The sequence below is a fragment of the Vespa mandarinia genome, chromosome 8 (assembly GCF_050613455.1).
Source record: "Vespa mandarinia isolate Hongniang chromosome 8, ASM5061345v1, whole genome shotgun sequence".
NCBI lineage: Eukaryota > Metazoa > Arthropoda > Insecta > Hymenoptera > Vespidae > Vespa > Vespa mandarinia.
Window position 1 is genome coordinate 7,305,001 of NC_140817.1, and position 20,303 is coordinate 7,325,303.

At 35.9% G+C, this 20,303-nt stretch overlaps 1 protein-coding gene across 2 annotated transcripts; it reads left to right on the forward strand.

The window, feature by feature from the left end:
• The first annotated feature begins 577 nt into the window (after positions 1 to 577).
• On the forward strand, positions 578 to 19,038 carry LOC118449589 (protein gooseberry). Of its 2 annotated transcripts, none has more exons than XM_035884360.2 (7): positions 578 to 634; positions 5,741 to 6,657; positions 11,513 to 11,826; positions 11,934 to 12,063; positions 15,729 to 15,903; positions 15,990 to 16,271; positions 18,102 to 19,038. In XM_035884360.2, the coding sequence occupies exons 2-7, from the start codon at positions 6,594 to 6,596 to the stop codon at positions 18,490 to 18,492; spliced, it is 1,356 nt and encodes a 451-aa protein (XP_035740253.1). In that variant the 5' UTR covers positions 578 to 634; positions 5,741 to 6,593; the 3' UTR covers positions 18,493 to 19,038. The 2 variants fall into 2 exon arrangements, with proteins under 2 accessions (XP_035740253.1, XP_035740280.1); XM_035884387.2 differs by having other exon boundaries at positions 11,937 to 12,063.
• The last annotated feature ends 1,265 nt before the right edge of the window (positions 19,039 to 20,303 follow it).

Consider the following 20,303-nt stretch of genomic DNA (forward strand, 5'->3'; position numbering starts at 1 on the left):
TACTCGTCCATTTTAATATGGATGTTAATCCGGTTAATTGTTTTTATCCAAGATGGGAGGAAAATTTATTCTATTTTAGAAAAAATCGATAAAATTGCGTCTTCCGGAGACACGAAATTGAAAATGGTATAACGAGAATGACCTTAACAACGGTCGGTAAGATCAATGCATTATTATATGATAATATGTTTTATAACTTTTATTTTATAAATATTATATTGGAATAAATATATCATTTGCCAGCACTTTTAAACAGATTCAAAACATTTCGTAATTATTCTTTGTTTCACGAACGTTATAGCGTACATTTATTTTGTAAAAATTAACGAAAAAATATTATAAAGTATTGTCATTTCTTTTTATTTCCTACTATATCAACCATTTTTCTACCATACCGACTGTTGAAAATTATCGACGACAGATCCATATTAAAATTCTATAAATAAAAATAATACTATTCCGATAATATATCGATGGAACATTTCCAAGATTGCATTTATATTGAACTAAGAAGTTTAAAGAAAGTTTCGTAATAAACTATTAAAAACATCTCTTATAAATCACAATAAAATATCAGAGTACTTTAAAGTTTCTTCCAAAAGTATCATTCATTCAAAAATTATCATCATTATCGGTAAGTTGACAAAGTAAAAACGTAGATACGAGATATAAGATTCACATAGATGTATCCAACTAGTGCGCCTCTTATTATTATCTTATTCGATTAAAGATATTTATAAAAAAGCTATACTACTTGGGAATTTGTCACGCGACAAAATCGTAAAATGGCGGTAAGGTGCGAGGCATTGTGAAAGCAAGAGAGGAAATGTGTTCGGGCCCTTTGAAATCTAATTTCACTATGGACACGCAGGAAAGGTCACTAACTCTTTCTCCCATCCTTACCCTCTTCCTCCCCACCCCACCCTACCCCACCCCATTTCACCCGTCCGATCGTCGAAACGAGTACTTCTCGCTGACTTCTCGGCGCAGTCAAACTAATATCTCAATCGTTAAAGTGCTTTTCGTTAGTGTGCGAGTAGAATATGAAAGGGTCGTTCGATAAATACTCGCGAGAAGCCATTTTTACTTTTCGCTTTACGTATATACATGAGTGCATATGGATATACATGTGTCGTCTATGTGTTTGTGTATATATATATATATATATATATATATATATATATATATATATAAAGGTACTTATGCATTTGTGTGTAATGTGAGCACAGGTTTGTACATAGGTATTGGGCCCGGTGTGTAAGGTTGGTACGCGCAGTCGTCAGAAAAGCATCGGCCATTACGACTGGCCGTGTTGTGGCGGTTCGCGCGGCGCGTCAAAGAGCGCTCATTAAATGCTGGCAATTAACTGCGGGCCAAGTCCGTAGGCCGAGGCTTCCCTTTTCCTCTCTTCATGCACGAATCGTATAAGAGAAAGAGAAAGAGAAAGAGAAAAAGAGAGAGAGAGAGAGAGAGAAAGAGAGAGAGTTTCATATGCGTTTTCTACCTATCTCTCTCTTTCTCTTCGTTTCGTTCCGTTCCATCTCTCTCTCTCTCTCTCTCTCTTTCTCTCTCTCACTCTTTTTCTCTTTCTCGCTCGTTTCGAAACGTCTTTCTCCGTTTCTCGGTCGAACAACACGAGCACGAAGCTATATACGCGCGCGAAAGTCGAGAGCCCACGCGCTTTTAATGGCTCTCACCAACAAGAACGATTGGCATGCATGCCATCTACCGTTTCTGTGTGCAAAACTCGTTATATTTAATTCTACGTATAATATCGGCGATATCGGTGATCTGATAGATCAAACATATACATATTATTCCTTCGATCGTCTATGTCAATATCTTTTATCGAAGACGAAAGAAAAACGAAAAATAAGAGACAAGAAAAAAAGAAAAAAAAAAAAAGAAACGAAAGAAAGGAACGAGCGGAGTTTTGAGAAAATTGGAAAAATTGTTTCCTCTTTTTTTTTTCCTTTCCATTTTTTTTTCTTTTTTCTTTCGCGAAATCATCGATCGTTACAATGGATCACGCCTACCAAATTTGACTCGAGCAAATTGTTCGAAAGTCCTAACGTTGCCGTAGAAAGGTAAACTTTTCGCCACTGTTTGCCATCAACAAACCCGTCAAAATATGTCAATGCGTCGTCATGAATAATAGACGTACAGCTAACTCGATTTGTTAGTCGAGCCAATGGAAAAGGGTTTCGTATAGTTGGTAAGAGGATGACACCGCGCGATGGTGATAGTACTGCTCGTAGAGTGTCCTACGAAAAAAAAAGGACTGAATGGGGAACAATTAGGTGGATGCTGATTCCTTAGGGAATATTTTTCGAATAAGAAAGACGATCAGGATGGTGGGACACAATCTTTTACATCACGGACTCGATTCTGATCCCATGGGTACGTTTCTTCTCGACAATGACAACGACCAATTGTCCTACATTATATAGCTGATATATGGTTAAAGAAATGTCTTTTATACAGAACAGTTTTGAAATTTTTCGAACTCTCTCGACGAAAAATTTCGATGTTCTTCAGAGTCCTACTATTCCTCTCGTCCATTATAACAATTTTAGAATACGCCCTTCCCGACAGACCGATTGATCATCCGAACAGCGGGTGTTTCACGATTATTCGCCAACGTTTCAAATCTCAAGGTCGCCGTTGAGAGAGACCGGACAACTTCGAGGGAAGATAACGAATTTGTCGTTCGACCCACGAGATTGCTCGACTCTGACGTCGTTATGTCTTCATTACGATCACGCTTTTGTTAAAAGTTATCGACGAATTTCTCAAAGATTTTATTTTCGTTATTTCATATGTGCAATAGTTAATATTGTATATTTCATAAAGACAAATAATTATAATTATAAATATCAGATGATAATCATCTTTATTTTATATTTTTTAATCGTCATTGAACATTTCTCTAGGACAAAAGTTATGGTTAAGAAAAAAGATAAATTTTATGTAACGTAAAAATGATCTATTAACAAATTAGAAAGATTTATCTAAATTATTTAATAATGTTATTATTACTATTATTATTATTATTATTATTATTATTATTATTATTATTATTATTATTATTATTATTATTATTATTATTAATTTATTTAAAACACTTGATTAAATGAAGAAATGCGTCATCAATTCTGGTAAATTTTCTATAATACAAAAGAAAAAAAAATAATAAAATTAACGATTCGATAAATCTTCGATCGATCGTGATAAATTCTTAAGTAAGTTGATATGAAAATCATTGAAAAGGATGCGAAAGTCAAAGTCGTTTTATAGAAAATTTATGTTCGAAAGTGACGCAGGGCAAACGATTGCTGCTCGCGAATCGGACACGCTCTCGCGACCACGGCTGCTCGTCATTAGGAGTATAATGCATATCTTAATGATTACGAAACGAAACACTGACACTGGAATGGATATGTAAAAGGTGGAATGAATGGAGTCGGAACTCTCCAGCATGTTTCGTGGCGTTCACACTACTGCAACCGACCCACGCTCTCGACTGCAATCAGCTCCCCATAAACTACAATCACGACACGTGCTATCGTACCGAACTGAGCGCATCCTCCACCCTCTATGAATCGTCCTCCTGCTGTTTGACGATTGCACCCGTACTAAGACGATCTACGGAAAATTATTATCATTTTAACCCATTGTTTTATACTATTTATTTTCTAACGAATATATACATTCATACCTACTCATACAGATATCATTTTATTCTTATTTTGTTGTTTCTTTTAAATACTTACTTAATATTAAGGTTGATCTATAAGTAATGTCAGCACATTATTACTGTGTATATTACACGTGTGTGTATGTGTGTGTATATATATAACTTGGATAATAATATAATATAATATGATATAAAAGTATTTATAGAAATGGAATAAATACTGATATATAAAATATTATATTTAAACATATTATGTTTAACATATAAATATAATATAATATAATATAAAGTATACGTATATATATATATATATACCTACATAAATGAACATTAAGAAATTAACAAAATAATGATCTGTTAGTTGTCATAACAAAATTGAAGAATAACATATAGAATATCTATCCATCAAACTGTAACTTGAATAACGGCCAGCACTAACATACGATAAGTATGCAAAGAAAGAATAACGTTATTAATATCAATTCAATTAATAATTTGTAATGATACATTCTTTAACACGTTGCCGCAAATGACGGCTATAATCGTCCAATTTTTGGCGATATGTAAGCAAATGACGGCTATAGCCGTCTTGCACATAACGACTGATGCTCAATTTTATATGGCAGTCATAAACAATTGAAAAAAAAAATGTGTTTTTGAGCACGATCATCAAATTAAAAGTGTGCGGCAACGTATTAAAGAAAAAAATCGAATTGATCATATACATATGTATTATAAGAATTTCTACGAGACCCATTATTGTTCTTTTAAAATAAACATACATAGATACGCATAAACATTTTAAAGAGTTTTAAAAAAAATTTTTGTCCAAAATTGAAAAAATAAGATATATATATATATATATATATATATATATATATCAAGTAAAAAAAAGAGAAAATATTTAATTAATATGTTATTCAACTAATGTCCAACTTTAATATACAAACGTATAGATAAGAATTCGAAGATCCTCGTTGTTATAATATGCCATATAAATTTTTAATAATACGAAATATTTGTAAATAATAACCCCGTTGATCGTTTCTTTAAAACGTGACGAGGATTCGTCGCACCGGCCGAAAATTAACCGTTCATATTCTGTCCACACAATTCCCCAATTCAATTAAACGTATGATTACACGGGCAACTCGATTAATTATAATTAACGATGTAAACGAAATTACAAGCGATGCTTCTCGTCGTTGAATCACGCGAAATGAGAAGGCGATTTTTAATTTTAAAAAAGAAGAACAATTCGAAAATTACTCTAACGGGTTTTATAGAAATTTTTGGAATGAAAATTATTGAATTATATCGGTGTTTACATGCATATCGTATCGTAAATTTTACAACATCGAAAAAGAAAATATTTTAATTAATCCTTGTATCTCTTTTTATCGGTACGATATTTAATTAATATTAAAATTGTATTACTCGACTTAGAATTGACAAAAATATAAATCGAAGAGTCAATGAGATAACATAAAAATAATTTACAAAGTAAAAACTGAACAACTTCATATCGATCATCGATCTTTCGTGTTTTATTTCGAAAGCAATTAAATATCTTTTTTTTTCTTTTTTTTTTCTTTTTTTTTTTTTTTTTTTAAATTACGCCTGTCATGGAGAATCTGAAAAAAAATCAAAAGAAGAACGAAAGAATTGATCGAAAAAAGATTTCGATTAACTTCCATGTCTTCTTATTGATATTTAATTATAATAATACTAAAATCGTATTATTTGAGTTTAAGCCTGACAAATATATAAAACTCTAAAAATCAATGAGAAAAATAATAATTTAAAAAATAAAAATCAAACGATTTTTCCATCATTCGTCCATATCTAATAAACATTCAAGGTAATTAAATAATTCTTTTTTTCTTTTTTTCGAAAACATTTGGTACACCTTCTTCAAAGAGAATATCTTAAGAATCGGTAAAAAAGAAAACGAAAAAAATAATGAAAGGAACGATCGAAAATCGCAAATATGTATTCAAGTATACATATATACATATGTACTTATTTGCGTGTTGTTCCAAGAATGAAAACAAGGAAGGAGAAGGAACGAAGGAGAAGAAACGAACGTAAAAGACGAGAAAGAGAAGAGGAAGAGAAGACTCGGGCGGAGTCGAGGTTGAGACCACCTCCATGTGGTTGGAATCAGCTACATAGTGACCAATGCCAATACAACGTTCACGACCATGCTCCCGTTTGGTTTGCCTTCGAGTCGAGATGGTCTGGGACCGGTGCTGGTTTCTTATCGAGGGGCCTCACGAAGAAAGGCGGAGTCATCGTCTTTCCTTTTCTCCTTTCGAGATCCATATCTATCCATCCTTGTCTTTCTCTTTCTCTTTCTTACCTTTTCCTTCAGGTTCTCGCTTGCCAGACTCCTCGAGACTTCGTTCAGCCTTTTGGCCAGTCCGAGTCGAGAGTCCGAAGCAAACAGGTCCTCCTCGTTGTCCTCTTCGGTCATTATCGGGCATTTTTGTTTCTAGTTAAAAAATTCGTTCGTTTACGCGAAGAACGGCGTATCTTCATCCGCGTTTCGGATTTTCGGAGGAGGAAAAAGTATTAAAAAAAAAAAAGTAATAATAAAGAAACAAAGGAAAAAGAAGAAAAAGAAGAAGAAGAAAAAGAAGGAACATAATTCGAGCAAAAAGAGATCGAGTTTTCTTTTCTTTTTTTCTTTTATTCTTGGATCCGAATCGTCTTTCGTCATCGATAAGTGATCATTCGAAGTTATTCCTTTTTGACAACAATTCGACAGGGTGGAAATATATTATTTTTGTTGGTTTCCTTTGTTGTTATTTTTATTATCCGACAGTAATTCTACCACGGAAGAAGTGCACGGTGAACGTGAGAAAATTATTCCGGGTCCAAAAATACGGGCCAGATGGCGGTCAGAACGCTCAGTCAACATCGAATGCCGCCGTATTTTACTGGATACGCGTTTCAAGGTAAGTTCATATCGATTGTTATACATTTTCTATCAAGTTTGATGTTTTGAAAAAGAAAACAAAAAAAAAACATTACAAGTCGTCTTTCGATCGAAATTATTTTTATTTTTCGTCTTTTTACGTCTAACGATCTCAAGATTATTCTATTACTTGAAAAAGCTTACTAAAACATTGTGACAATTTTGCTTATAAATACGTCCAAGAATGAAACGATATAATCAAATGATTGGCATTGCAATTCTCGTTGACTTGAAACTCTTTTTTAAATATTACGTCTAACGAACAAGTATTAGAACCGACGGTGATAATAAGAGACATTAGAAAGTCTTAGTTTCGTAAAAAGTAGTATAGAAAACAAAGGAATAATTGACATTAGAATTTTTTAATATGTTTAGATCACAAAGACAATTAACATATTTTAATTATAAAACTTGTTTTATATCGCGGTGTAGAAAAGATAGATAGAAGAGATGGTTTCAAGTAAAAATCATTGTGTTGTGGGCGTTGAAAGGAAGACAAGTTTGATGCATCCAAAGAGAAAGAAAGAAAAAGAAAGGAAGAAAAAAACAGAGAGAGAGAGAGAAAGAAAGAAAGAAAGAAAGAAAGAAAGAGAAAGAGAGAGAGAGAGAGAGAGAGAGAGAAAGAGAGAGAGAGATAGAAAGATAAAGATAGATAGATAGATAGAGAGAGAGAGAGAGAGAGAGAGAGAGAGAGAGAGAGAGAGAGAGAGAGAGAACTCGTGGGTACCTAATGTCCGATATCGAATAGGCCGCAGGCGACGGCGCGATGATTGAGGCCTTGCAACTCGGAACTCACACCGAACGCTAAGTACATGCATCCCTTGGTTGCACGTAGATAATCGCACATAGTCGTGTACACCTCTTCCTCTTGTAATTTCTTTAGAACCCTTCCTGGACGACGGACGACGCGAAGAATATTCAATCTTCCTGGACAAAGAGATCTTGACGGGTTCGATCCTTATCGATCCCGAAGATGTTATCGATCCTTCTTGACGATCTTGCTTCTATAGTTTTATACTATCACCAAAAATAAGAGAAAATAAAATATACATCTATACATACACATACATATATACATATGTGTATGTGAGTGTATGTGTGTGTGTATATATATATATATTCAATAGATCGTAATAACGTCCTGGATATAAATTAAGATTTATTATTTCGAATTACCAGCAGCTACAACAACACGAACTTTCTCTTAAACTGTACCAAGTAACTTGTGAAAGCTGACCAAATCTTGTCGAAACCTTGTAACAGTTCATTTAATCGATGAAATCGGAAAGTAATCGTTGTAAAATCTAAGGGATCACCTAGTCTTCTTTGAGATAATATTGAATATTCGGAGAAAAAGAGGTATAGAGAAAAAGATAGAAAGTGAGAGAGAGAGAGAGAGAGAGAGAAACGGCAGACTTGGGCCTCGAAGGGAAGCTTAATGACGAGCGATGCGTCGAGCGTATTCAAATCGGTTCGATCCCCCCTCTCTATCGCGTCACATCGCTGCCACCGATCATGGTTATTAGCGTGGATCGCTCACAATCAATTGCCGCTTATCAATAATTCATGCGTTAAATTATTTCCTCGTCGTTTCATCATTTCACTCGCTTCCAGGGTGGTCTTCTTCTTTTCCCTTTTCCTTTCGTAATTCTTAAAGATGAAGATTTTCTTCGATGTTGTCCTTAAAAAAGCAATTTAAACAATTTTTATTTTATTTATCGTGTATGTGATATACGATATATAAAGATTTTTATAAGTTCGTTCGGAAGCGTACATAAATATAAAAAGCTTTGTTACTTGAGATCGTTAAAAACGAGAAAAGTTACGAAGGTTGACTCGCATAATATTCCGAGTTATCAGTTCTACGACCAAAGTTACGACCGACGAAGTCCATAACTCTAAAGTAGTCGTTCGCATTTGAGTAATGAATGACATACGCATTTACGGGACGCATGTAAACCGAATACGAACAAATCGAAAGGTCTTTTCAAACATGTAAAAAAATGCTCGGCGATATTTTATTCAACGATTAACAATTACTATTGTATAATGATCGAATATTTTCTATCTACAGAAATGTTATTAATACGACATGTATTTATACGATCAAATTAGAATTATTAATTTTTGAATTATATTAATTGGATTAATTATTAATACTTTATGTTCTCATTGTCGTGAAATTAACGTATGATTATGTGTATCGTACTTTTTTTCTTTTTATTAATATTTCAAAATGAATCAGAATAATGAATGTGGTGAAAGTAATTTTACAGAATAGTTGAACAATAATATACGTGTTTGTCAAATTTAAAGCGTGTCTACGGGATAATTCGTCAATGACGTGTATACGAATAGTAAGATTCAATGATTTTTGACGTATCTATAAAGTATTTCGTCAATTTTTTTTTAACTGGTATATTGTTAAATTACTGAATCATTTTATTTGCATAAACGTCGTAGATCATTGAATCATTTTATTCATAGACACATCGTGAATTATTGACGAATTATTCCGTAGACGTACTATACATTATCGAATCGTTTTATTTGCAAACACACCATGAATCATTGTCCAACTAATCCATTGAGACACTGTAAATCATTAAATTGTTTTATTTGTTGATACGACGTCGATTATTGAATCGTAGAGACACTATGAATCATTAACCAACTATTCCATAGTACTATATTTATCATTTGACTTAATTTTCCAATGATTATAAGAAAATAAAATAAATTTATAGGAACGAACATTGATTTCGTGAAAATGAAAAAAGAAGAAAAAAATCAATCGATTAATCGTTAATGCAATTATAAATGATTAAGTAACGAAGATTAAATAAAAACTTAATCGTAAATGATTAATCGAATTAAATATTATTCATTCAAAGCTGATTTATCTTCCGATTGAAATTAAATAATAAAAACCAAAAAAGAAAAGAAAAAAAAGAAAACAATACAGGCAAATAAATAAAAGAAAATCAAGGAAGAAAAAAATAAGCAATCGTACACCTTCTTCTTCTATTCCGTAATTCGCGCGAGTGTAGGGCGTGCATTCAAAGGCAAGTCCTCGTCATCGGCGGCGGTGTCGGCGGCGACGGCGGTGGCGGTCGGCGTCTTTTGATCTCGCCTGTAATCCCGTCGGGCCCCGCGGCCCGACTGACGTCACATACACGCCGGGACCGTACGGGGCCTGGCTCCCTCACGGATGTGTGTCCCAGGATCCCAAACGTAAGAAAGAGAGAGAAAGATAGAGAAAGAGAGAGACAGAGAGAGAGAGAAAGAGAAATAGAGAGATAGAAAGAGACGGGGAGTCTTGCAGAGAGCTGGCTTTGCCCGTTGATAGAAAGAGAGAGAGAGAGAGAGAGAAAGAAAGAGAGAAAGAGAAAAGAGAGTAGTGGGGGAGAAGGATGTAAATCTCGAGGCGTTCGATGAACGACGAAACGGGACTACATTGCCCTCTCTCTCTCTCTCTCTTTCTCTTTCTCTCTCTCCCTTTTGATAGGAGGATGGATGGGATCTCTTTTCTGAATCCCGTCCTCGTGATAATTAGCGGAGCAGACCCTCTGGATTTCTCATGGAATCCGATTAAACGAACTACTCGGGATGAATGAAATACGCGGAATCGTTTTGATTATATTCTCTATGCGATAATGATTTATCAAGGTTCTTTTCCAAGAGAGTTTTAGTTACATAGAGAAATGTTGTATAGATATACCTTCTTCTTGACGTTCCTTATTCTTACTTCTTCGTCATCGTCGTCGTCGTCGTCGTTGTCTTTGTTGTCGTCCTCCTCCACCTTCTTCTCTTCCTCCTCCTCCTCCTCTTCCTTTTTTATATTTACACACGCTAGGACGTAACTCCGTCTTCTCCGTCGGTTTTACTGCTTCGAGCAAAACCGAGGATAACCGTAAGGCGCATCAGTACGAACGTTCGAACGCCTTCCTCATCTCGCGCCCGTTTCGCAAAAGGCACGCGAGCTCGTTCTTTTAACGCTCTGGCTTTCTGGTCCCCGCTCGAAACTTTCTCTCTCTCTCTCTCTCTCTCTCTCTCTCTCTCTCTCTCTCTATCTATCTCTGTCTCTCTCTCTCTCTCTCTCTATCTCTGTCTCTCTCTCCCTCTATCTATCTCTGTCTCTCTCTCTCTCTCTATCTCACTTTTTAACTCGACTCGACTCGACTCAACTTGACTCGACTCGACACGAAGAAATCGCGCATCTCATTCGCTTCTTTGCTCGGTTGCCGCAAAGGACGCGTAACACGCGGTTTGTTTGACTTCGTGATTATAATTAAGTTAATTAAGAGGGACCCTAATTACCGGTAATTAGGAACGTTTGAGCGGCACCTTGCGTGTCACTGAGTTCTTCCAAACGACGAGTTTGCTGCACGTTGCAGGTCCATCACATTTTTCTTTCTATCCGTCTCTCTCTTTCTCTCTCTCTCTCTCTCTCTCTCTCTTTCTCTCTGTCTCTCTCTCTCTCTCTCCCTCTCTCTGTTTGTACGTTCAGTAAAGCGAATTTCGTTGTTCTTGCAATTTGTGTACACCCTCGTCTCAATTCTTTGGAAATTACACTCACTTCTACTTTACTCTCGAAATTTCATCTTCCTACTCTTTTCTTTTTGCTTACTATACGTCTCTTATCCTGGACAACTTAAAACTGCCTAACAAGCAAACTCTAGTTCGGATAGAATATTTATATACGGGACGATTATATTTAAAGAAGCAATAACTTTTACGTTGATATGATATTCAAATAAAATGAGACATGTATGTATGTATATCAAATATGGATAATAATACATTAATTAAAAATTCTTAACTCGACGTTTCAGGACAAGGTCGCGTTAATCAATTAGGTGGAGTCTTTATAAATGGTCGTCCACTACCGAATCACATCAGACTGAAAATTGTCGAGATGGCGGCGTCCGGTGTAAGACCCTGTGTGATATCGAGACAGCTAAGAGTCTCTCACGGTTGCGTGTCGAAGATTCTTAATCGATATCAGGAAACCGGATCGATCAGACCAGGTGTGATCGGTGGAAGCAAGCCACGAGTTGCCACTCCTGAAGTTGAGAGCAGGATCGAAGATCTTAAAAGACAAAATCCAAATCTTCTCAGCTGGGAGATCAAGGAGAGACTAATAAAGGTCCGTTGACATTGTCTTTATAATATTTTTCTTTGATACTTTTATTCTTTGATTATTATTAATTATTATTAGCTGGTATATTAACTGGTCCAACGTGGTTCTGCCAGCAGGATGGCGTTTGCGATAAGGCATCAGCGCCATCGGTTTCGAGTATCACCAGGCTACTTCGTGGTCCACCAAATAAAATTCGTCGCGTTGACGATCTCGGAACGAACCATTCGATCAACGGAATCCTCGGTAAGCTAATTTCTATTTGATAAACGTGTAATATATATGATTAAATAAATGTATAAAAATCTTACGAATTCGATTACCGATTAATAAATGGAAATTTATTTACGTCAATTAGCGAAGCTCGTTGAAACGTCCAGTTGATTATCCGTGTAACTGTTACATCGAGTAATAAGTATATAACAAATCATTTCGATGGGACGCAACCCAACCGATGATACATCCTTCTCATTGTCAGAATTATTCAACGACCGTATATATGTATGTATGTATGTACATACTTTAACTGCAGCCTTTCGAAACATATCATACGACGTCGTAAAATGCTACGTCCGAGTAACATTCTCTCTTCCGAGAAGAGAAAAAGAGAGGCTCAAGCTTCTGTAGATTGTGAATTCTACGAAATCTGTTCGCTACTTTGATGCAATATTGAGTAATATTTAATTTAATTAACTAATTAATGTTTATTTAGGTTAGCCTTGACGTTAATTATAGGATAGCCTTGAATTAATTATTTCATTATTGAATGGATCAATAAATGAAGTTTTTATCGGTTTTAAATTAATGTTTAAAAATTAATCAAAACGATCATTGAAATATTATAAAATATATATAATTCTATGAAATAGTAATTGGTCAACGATCGACGGTGTATCTATGAATAAAACGATTCAATGATTTATTAACGAAGTAGGTTCGTCAAAATATATAACTTTCAATTCAATATGAATACATCATAATTTATCGAGACGTTTAATTTGCGGATATGCTTTAAAGAATTAAGTCGTTTTATATGTAAATATACTGTGAATTATAAAAGAATTATTTTTTAGACACCTTAAATATTATCGAATCGTTTTAATATAAAAGAGAATCATTGACAAGTTACTTCATAGAATCATTTTCGTCGCGGTTGTCATTTTTAAATGGTAATAAAAAGAATACATAGAAACAAACTTTAATTTAACGACAATGAAAAGTAAAATTATTAATAATTAATCCAAATAATGATTATAAAATTAATTTAATCGTGTTATATGATTGGCATAATTTCAAATAAAAATTTCATTGTCTAATGCGACTTGTATAATAAAATATTGCAATTGAAATCGTTAATCGTTGATTAAATTAAATATTGTCAAAGACTGTTTTAACATCACGTTGAAATCATGCAGGGACTGACCGTAAATGAAATACTCTGGGTTAATCGAGCGATAAGCTATAATTACGGTGAAGCCTTCGCGTTAAGTTAATTAAGTTAAGGCGACGCCGACGATATCCCGTAGCTGGATTCTCGCTAGCAAGAGTTTCGATTCTTGCATTAATATTTTTTTCGCCGTAACATTTAAGTTCGACTGAAAATTATTATTTGCTATTTTTTTGATATTAGAATATTTCAATATAGACAAAGTTTTATAAAAATGATAATTAAAACATTTATTCAAAAACATAAGTAAGTACTTAGTACGATTAGGAGATATGATTATCGCAAAAGGAGAATACTGGGAAAGAAAAGAAGAGATTTCATGGCGATCTTTTAAAAGTATTCAGAGAGCATAAGAAGAAAGAGAAGAGGATTAGCAGAAATATAGGTTTGGTCGGTAGAGAATACAAAAAGGGGATTCCTTCTTTTTTTTTCGTTTCTTTATTTATCACCGACGGTAGAGCTCACGAAGAAATATTAGGCGTCCCGTGGCGCGTAGATGTGTCGAGTTTATTACCTTGTCGGAGAGATTTAGTTTTGATTAGACGTATACTACAAGATTGCAACAGAAAGAAAGAGAGACTTCCAACACTCTTAATTTTCAGCTTCGATTAACACCACCATCTTCGTAAACTCCGTTTTATCATTTTTACGGCGTCTCGCTTCGTCGCTTCTTCCCTCCTACAAAATTCGTACATATGCATGTTGCACGTATATAATGTATGCCTGTAGACGATGACGAAGTCAAGCATGCCTGTACCAATGTACCTCTTGAAATTCGAAGTCAACGAAGAAGAGACCGTCGTCGTCTTCCAAGCTAAGAAAGCAAAGAGCTAAAGCGAAGAATGGCGAAGCACGAGTCTACCCTGTCCGAAAAGGAACAATGAGATCCATCTTCTCTCTTTCTCTCTCTTTCTCTCTCTCTCTCTCTGTTTCTTTTTTTCTTTCTTTTTTTTATACTTATTCCGAAGGTTCTCCAAGGGAGTCCTTTATTTGTTAACAACGAGCGATGGTTTAAAGGCGAGGTTTTTCGTCCTAACGAACGTGGACCGAAGAAAAGAATATATTTTAAGTACCCCTCGAATTAATATCTCCTGTCATCTTCTGTAAGAAAAATAAATAAAGAGAAAAAGATCTTTGAAGTATTTTTCATCGGTGATAAAAACTTCGAAGTAAAACACAAACGTTCATTGCGAAACCTAGCGGAATGGGAAGAACGATAAAAGAGATCGACGGCAGAAGGATGAGATGATAAAAGAAGATTGGATGGTGTTCCTCGCGCGAAATAAGAGGAAGAAAAGAGAAAGAGAGAGAGAAAGAGAAAGACAGAAAGAGAGAGAGAGAGAGAGAGAGAGAGAGAGAGAGAAAGAGAGAAGAAACGCGGTATACTCTCGCGGCACACGGCGTGTGGTCTTCGGCTCGTAGCCTGCCTCTAATCTTACAAACCGCCAACAACAGCTCGGCCTGCCAGTTTGTTCGAGGAATAGCAGCGCCCTCTATTGATTTAGATGTTCTTACTGCGGGGCAAACTTGCGGTCTTCCCATGATTGAGACGTACTACTCTCTTGCGGCTCGAGCGATGATGCTGTCCGTTTAAACTTTCTTCTCTATATATCTTTACGTTATCTCTCTTTCTTTCTCCCTCTCTCTCTCTCTCTCTCTCTCCCTCTCTTTTTCTCTCTTTGTTTTTGATTGCCCCTTTACTCGTTTCGCTTTAATCGGAAAAAATATTTTTTCTATAACGGCGATAGAATTCCCAAGATGATTTTAAGGAATCTTCATCGACAAACACGCTGATAGATCTCGATAAATCATGACTTCCATCCGCACGAGGATTTATTAGTTTAAAGGCAAAGTTCGTGATCTTTAATTTTTCTAAAGGGACCGCTTATTTCGTTGGTGCTCAAATTTTTACAAGATTTCAACTCATATTTGAGAAATTATTTGATAAGGAAGACAATATCTGTTTTCGTTCGTCGAAATTATTTGGAAAAACGAAGAAAGTTTTCTCATTGATCGATGAAATAAAATCGGGACGTACTAAGAGTCTCCTTCATTTAGCTCGGGTGGGACGGGACATGTCAAAGAACTTAATTTCTTCACGGCGGACCCTAATTTCTCCGGTGTTTTAGTTTAGTATAGGTTTGGCTGCCACGGCTGTAATCAGGCGGGTCTTAATAGTGGGTTGCTCAGTCCGGCGTGTGAACTGTGGGCGGGTACGACTCGCTTCCTATCTTCGGTATCTGACGTGCAGCACGTGCTGGACTGAAAGCTTTCTCTCTCTTTCTCTCTCTCTCTCTCTCTCTCTCTCTTTTTCTTTTTTTTTATCTTCCTCTCTCTAACTGTTATGTCATTCGTGACACATACCAATGATACTCGAGAAGTTTGACAGGATCTAGACAGAACTAAGTCGAAGACATGTAAGGGATTTTAATCAGTATGGATATTATTTTTGTCGTTACTTCAGGTGGAAGCGATGGTGGAGACGATTCCGAGACAGAAAGCGAGCCTGGCATAGCTCTAAAGAGAAAGCAACGTCGTAGTAGAACTACCTTCACGGGAGAACAATTGGAACAATTGGAAGCAGTATTCATTCGAACTCAATATCCAGATGTTTATACAAGAGAGGAGTTGGCTCAGAAGTAAGTGAAGCTCTAGAAACAGATTTAAATGTGGAGGGGGAAAAAAAGGATCTTTCAACAATTCGAACTATCCGGCATTGTTTCAGAACGAAGCTAACGGAGGCTCGTGTTCAGGTGTGGTTTAGTAACAGACGGGCGAGACTAAGAAAACAGATGAACAGTCAGCAAGCGAATGCGTTCAACACGATGAGTTTACAATCGTTTCAGAGTCAACACTATGGTAGCGCAGCGGAGAGTTATCAGAGTTACGGACAAGCAAGCGTTGCTGCGGCGGCAGCGACAACAGCTGCTTATCCTCAGCACTACAACTACGGGGAAAACTATTACGCTCAGCAGCAATGGTCCAGAGCGACGGCCGAGAACTACGGGTAAGTCGATCTTGAAAAACATCGATGTTCCTTTCCGTTCAAGTAAGAGAAAGTAAATTCCATGTTGGGGGGGCTTTCGATGGAGGAAGACCTCCCACGAGACTTCGTGTGAGATAGAAAAAGAGAGTTCCGTGTAATATCCGAACGCCGCTAACGTTTAAAACGGTTTGAACCAGGTGATGCCGTCGAGAGAAAGCTGAGCAAAGGTTCGAGCCGCGTACTCTTCAACAATTAATTCAGCCATTGTGCCGTAATAACAGGTTGCCGGGGTGATCGCGTTGCTACAGTGTGCCATGTAACCTTGTGTTGTCCTCGCACACGTTCGAACCTACATCCTCGCGGACTCGTCTTTTCTACTCGTCCATGTTCGTGGCTCTTCTTCCCTCTTTTTTCCTTTTCCTCTCTCTCCACCGTCTACCGACACCGTTTTCTGTGTGGTCCTCAATTATGTTGCTTCGGCCTCCGTAATGAAACGCTACCGGCTAATAATCCTCCGGCCGCGGTCGATTCTCAGCCCCCTCAACGCGGGACGCATATTCTCTCGCGATCGATCTCTCTCTAACCGTCGCTACGAACGGATCTGTCACGTCTCTTGTTCTCTCATTCTCTTTTTCTCTCTCTCTCTCTCTCTCTCTCTCTCTTTCTCTTTCTCTCTTTGTCTCTCTTTCTCTCTCTCTTTGTCTCTCTCTCTTTCTCGAATTCAACCACGTGCATACATTGCCGTCATTAATAACTCAACGTGTCCCAAATAAGAATATAATTATGATCCGACTCATTTCCAGATCGACCTTTCTCGCTTTTCTTTTTAATTTTACTGCCAAGTCATTAACGCGGCATAGAGAAAGGGATGATTTGTAGTCGTTAGAGAGATCTACTCTCGATATTTAGAATTGGTTCAGCTAAGGGTAGAGAGGAAAGGGAACACAGTCGATAAATCGGTCGAGGCTTCCGCCACGATCTTCGCGTTTCTTTTCAAACTGCCTCCCAAGGAGTGTGAAAGAAAGAGAGAGAGAGAGAGGGAAAGAGAAGAAAAAAAAGAGCAGGGTCGTGCATCGGCACGATTTAGAGACCTTAACGGTTCAAAAGGTACCGCGCTCGAAAGCGCGGGAGTCAAAACGTTCGGCACGCCCCGAAGAAACACACAGAACTCGTGCGCCCACGCGCGTCTTTTATTGCTTTTGTAAACACCAAACGAACGACGCTTTGTTAACGAGATGCCAGATTGTGCTTGACTTTAAGATAATCTTCAAGATTAGTTGTTTAATCGGCGACGTTTTCTCAATTTTATGGAAATTTTGGAATAACGTAAACCGAGAATAAAAGAAAATAAATATTTATATTTATTTTGGAATTATAAATTGTATTATGAAATATAAATTGTACTAACTGTAGAAATATAAAATTAAATACATTTCATGTAATGATATCATTTCTCGTATATACTTGGAATTTTTTTATTTTATTAATTTTTCTCTTTTTTCTTCTTTTTAATCAATCTGTGACAACAGGAATTTATAATGGTAAACGATTGAAAATTCTTATAGGAAATTAATATAATTGTATTATATATAAATTTAATTCGTATAAAAATATTCAATAGCACAAAATCAACATGCACAATTGTTTTAGGCACAAAAAATTTTTTCATATAAATCAACAAAATAATAATAATTATTATTATTTTTATATATAAATAAAATTAGCATAGATGAATAATCAGCAAATATATTCAACTTGAATTAAGATTCAATAGAGCAATCGATCTCCTCTCAAACTCCTCTCAATCTCCTCTCAATCTCCTTTAGAAATCGTTGATGTACTTTGTTGCAGAATATTCAACGCCTCTCACTATGGTAGCAGCAATCTAAATTTGAGTAGCCTCGGTGGTAGCGTCAGTCCAACGGCCTCGAATATGAGTGCTTGCATGGTACAGAGTGCGAGTTCCGCGGTGCCAGCAAGTACTGGTGTTGCTCATCATCATGTTGCACCTCACAGTCCTGGCGAAGCTAAAAGTGGTTATCCATATTTGGGTGGAATCGACTCACAAGTTTGCGGAAGAGTACACGGCCCAGATTTCGTCTTGTCGACTGGCAGGTCGAACGACTTCAATGTTCCAGTCTCGCAGGCTCGAAGTACCTTAAACGGTTACACGAACGAGCCACTTGATCAAAGCCAGCTTGCTTTCCTCAGCCGAATTGGAAGTAACGTTGAAAAGCGATAAAATATATTTCTGAAAATAAGTGTGCCTTAATATAAACTCTGTGCTTTAAATAAAATGATCTTCGATAAAATCGAAAGGACATAATAGTAACGTGAAAACTTCGAAATCGCTGTACATATGTGTAATTATATGTAAACGTAAAACATTCGTACTTAATAGATATCTACATACGTGTATTTGTGTACAACGTGTTGCCAGTGCAAATGATTAACGAATTTATCGAACAATTTTAAATAGACAAACAAATTCGATTTGTCGGTTGAATGTTTTATTATTTTTCGTGAACAACGAGAAGACGTGCCTTGTTAACTTCTTGCCTTAATGATCGCCTTAAATTAATATCGTAAGTAATTTTTTATTAATATTGCTAACCTATTTATAAAGCGTTAAGAAATTAATATCAATCGTAGGCGTTATTTAATAAACGAGATTAAATACGGCATTAATGTTAAACTTGATACTAAAGAGATTGCTATCGTTAGTATTTACTTGATGATTATTTTAAACGATTTATTTAATTGAACGTTATATATATATATATATATACATACACGTACACATACACAATTATTGTACATAAAGGAAATTTTACATAATTCACATAAGAATATTTTCAATCGGTAGCTATAGCTATGCTGTAAAAATCGACGTTATGAAATAAACAAAGCTTACAGTCTGCAATCGACGATTTAATCAAATACATCCTAATTTTTATACACATTTGTGAACAAATCTTATGATTGGTCTAACAATTTATACGGTAAGTAAGTACTTACATTCGCCTGTTTAATATTTTTAAAAATGTTATAAAATAAATATTAATTATATTAATGATCAACATGAAGCCTACCGTTCTTGAAAATCGACCAGACTTGAAAAGAAAAGAAAAGGAAAGAAAAAAAAATGAAATGCAAAAAATGAAAAGTCAGAAGGAGAGCCGACAATCGGGTGTACAGTGACAACGAGCAATCAGCCTGCCGTATATCTACGAGTCCTGTCGCCACGCATTTGTGGCCCATTGTGTTCGCCAAGTAGGTGGTCGGACCTCTTCGCTTTTCTCTATCATGACATAAATATATCGTCGCGTAGGAAAGATACGGTTGCGTTTTTCGGCCCGATCTTACCGACTTTTTCCCAATGTTGTCCTCGATCCACTGTAATATCAACAATATCAAATAACATAATAAAATATTGTAAGCAAAATATATCAAAATGCGATCACGTGAATGATATAAAAAAAAAAAAATAAATAACAAACAAAAGAAAAAGAAGAAAATATTATTGCCACGATCAATTCCAATTGGCTTTGATGTAACAATGTTTTGTCGTGCGGCCTCCTGACCTACCGCATGAAACGGGAGGGTAAGAAAATTCTAGAGCAACAGATTGGAGGATAGTCCGTCGCATAGGATTGGCGATAGGGGCTGAAAGAAAGAGACTGGGGTCAAAGAAGCCGCTTCGAATGGCAACCCTAAACTGTAAGCTATGGGAGATAGGAAATGGGCGGGGAAACCTTGAGTTGGTTGGAAACTATATGTGGGGTCCGAAAAATTCACAATACCGTGGGATATAGAAGTTCGACTGGTATTCATATTCGCTGATTGTCTTCAATTTATCAGATTTAGTCCTTCCTGGTAAAACTAATGAAATTTTCGTTAATTTAATTGTTGATAATCTCTTTAAAGATTGAAATAATTTCAAGTTTAATTGAACGATATTTTAGACAATAATTTTTATCTTAAATTGTATTTACAACGAACGCATAAAAATTATCATTTCTTTGTCGATATCGAAAGAAAATGCTATAATTA

Bases quoted from the DNA above. Each gene is read 5' to 3' on its own strand.
- LOC118449589 (XM_035884360.2), top strand. From the start codon at position 6,594: ATGGCGGTCAGAACGCTCAGTCAACATCGAATGCCGCCGTATTTTACT. The intron at 12,064-15,728 runs GTAAGCTAATTT...TCGTTACTTCAG, and splicing joins TTCGATCAACGGAATCCTCG to GTGGAAGCGATGGTGGAGAC. The intron at 16,272-18,101 runs GTAAGTCGATCT...ACTTTGTTGCAG, and splicing joins GCGACGGCCGAGAACTACGG to AATATTCAACGCCTCTCACT.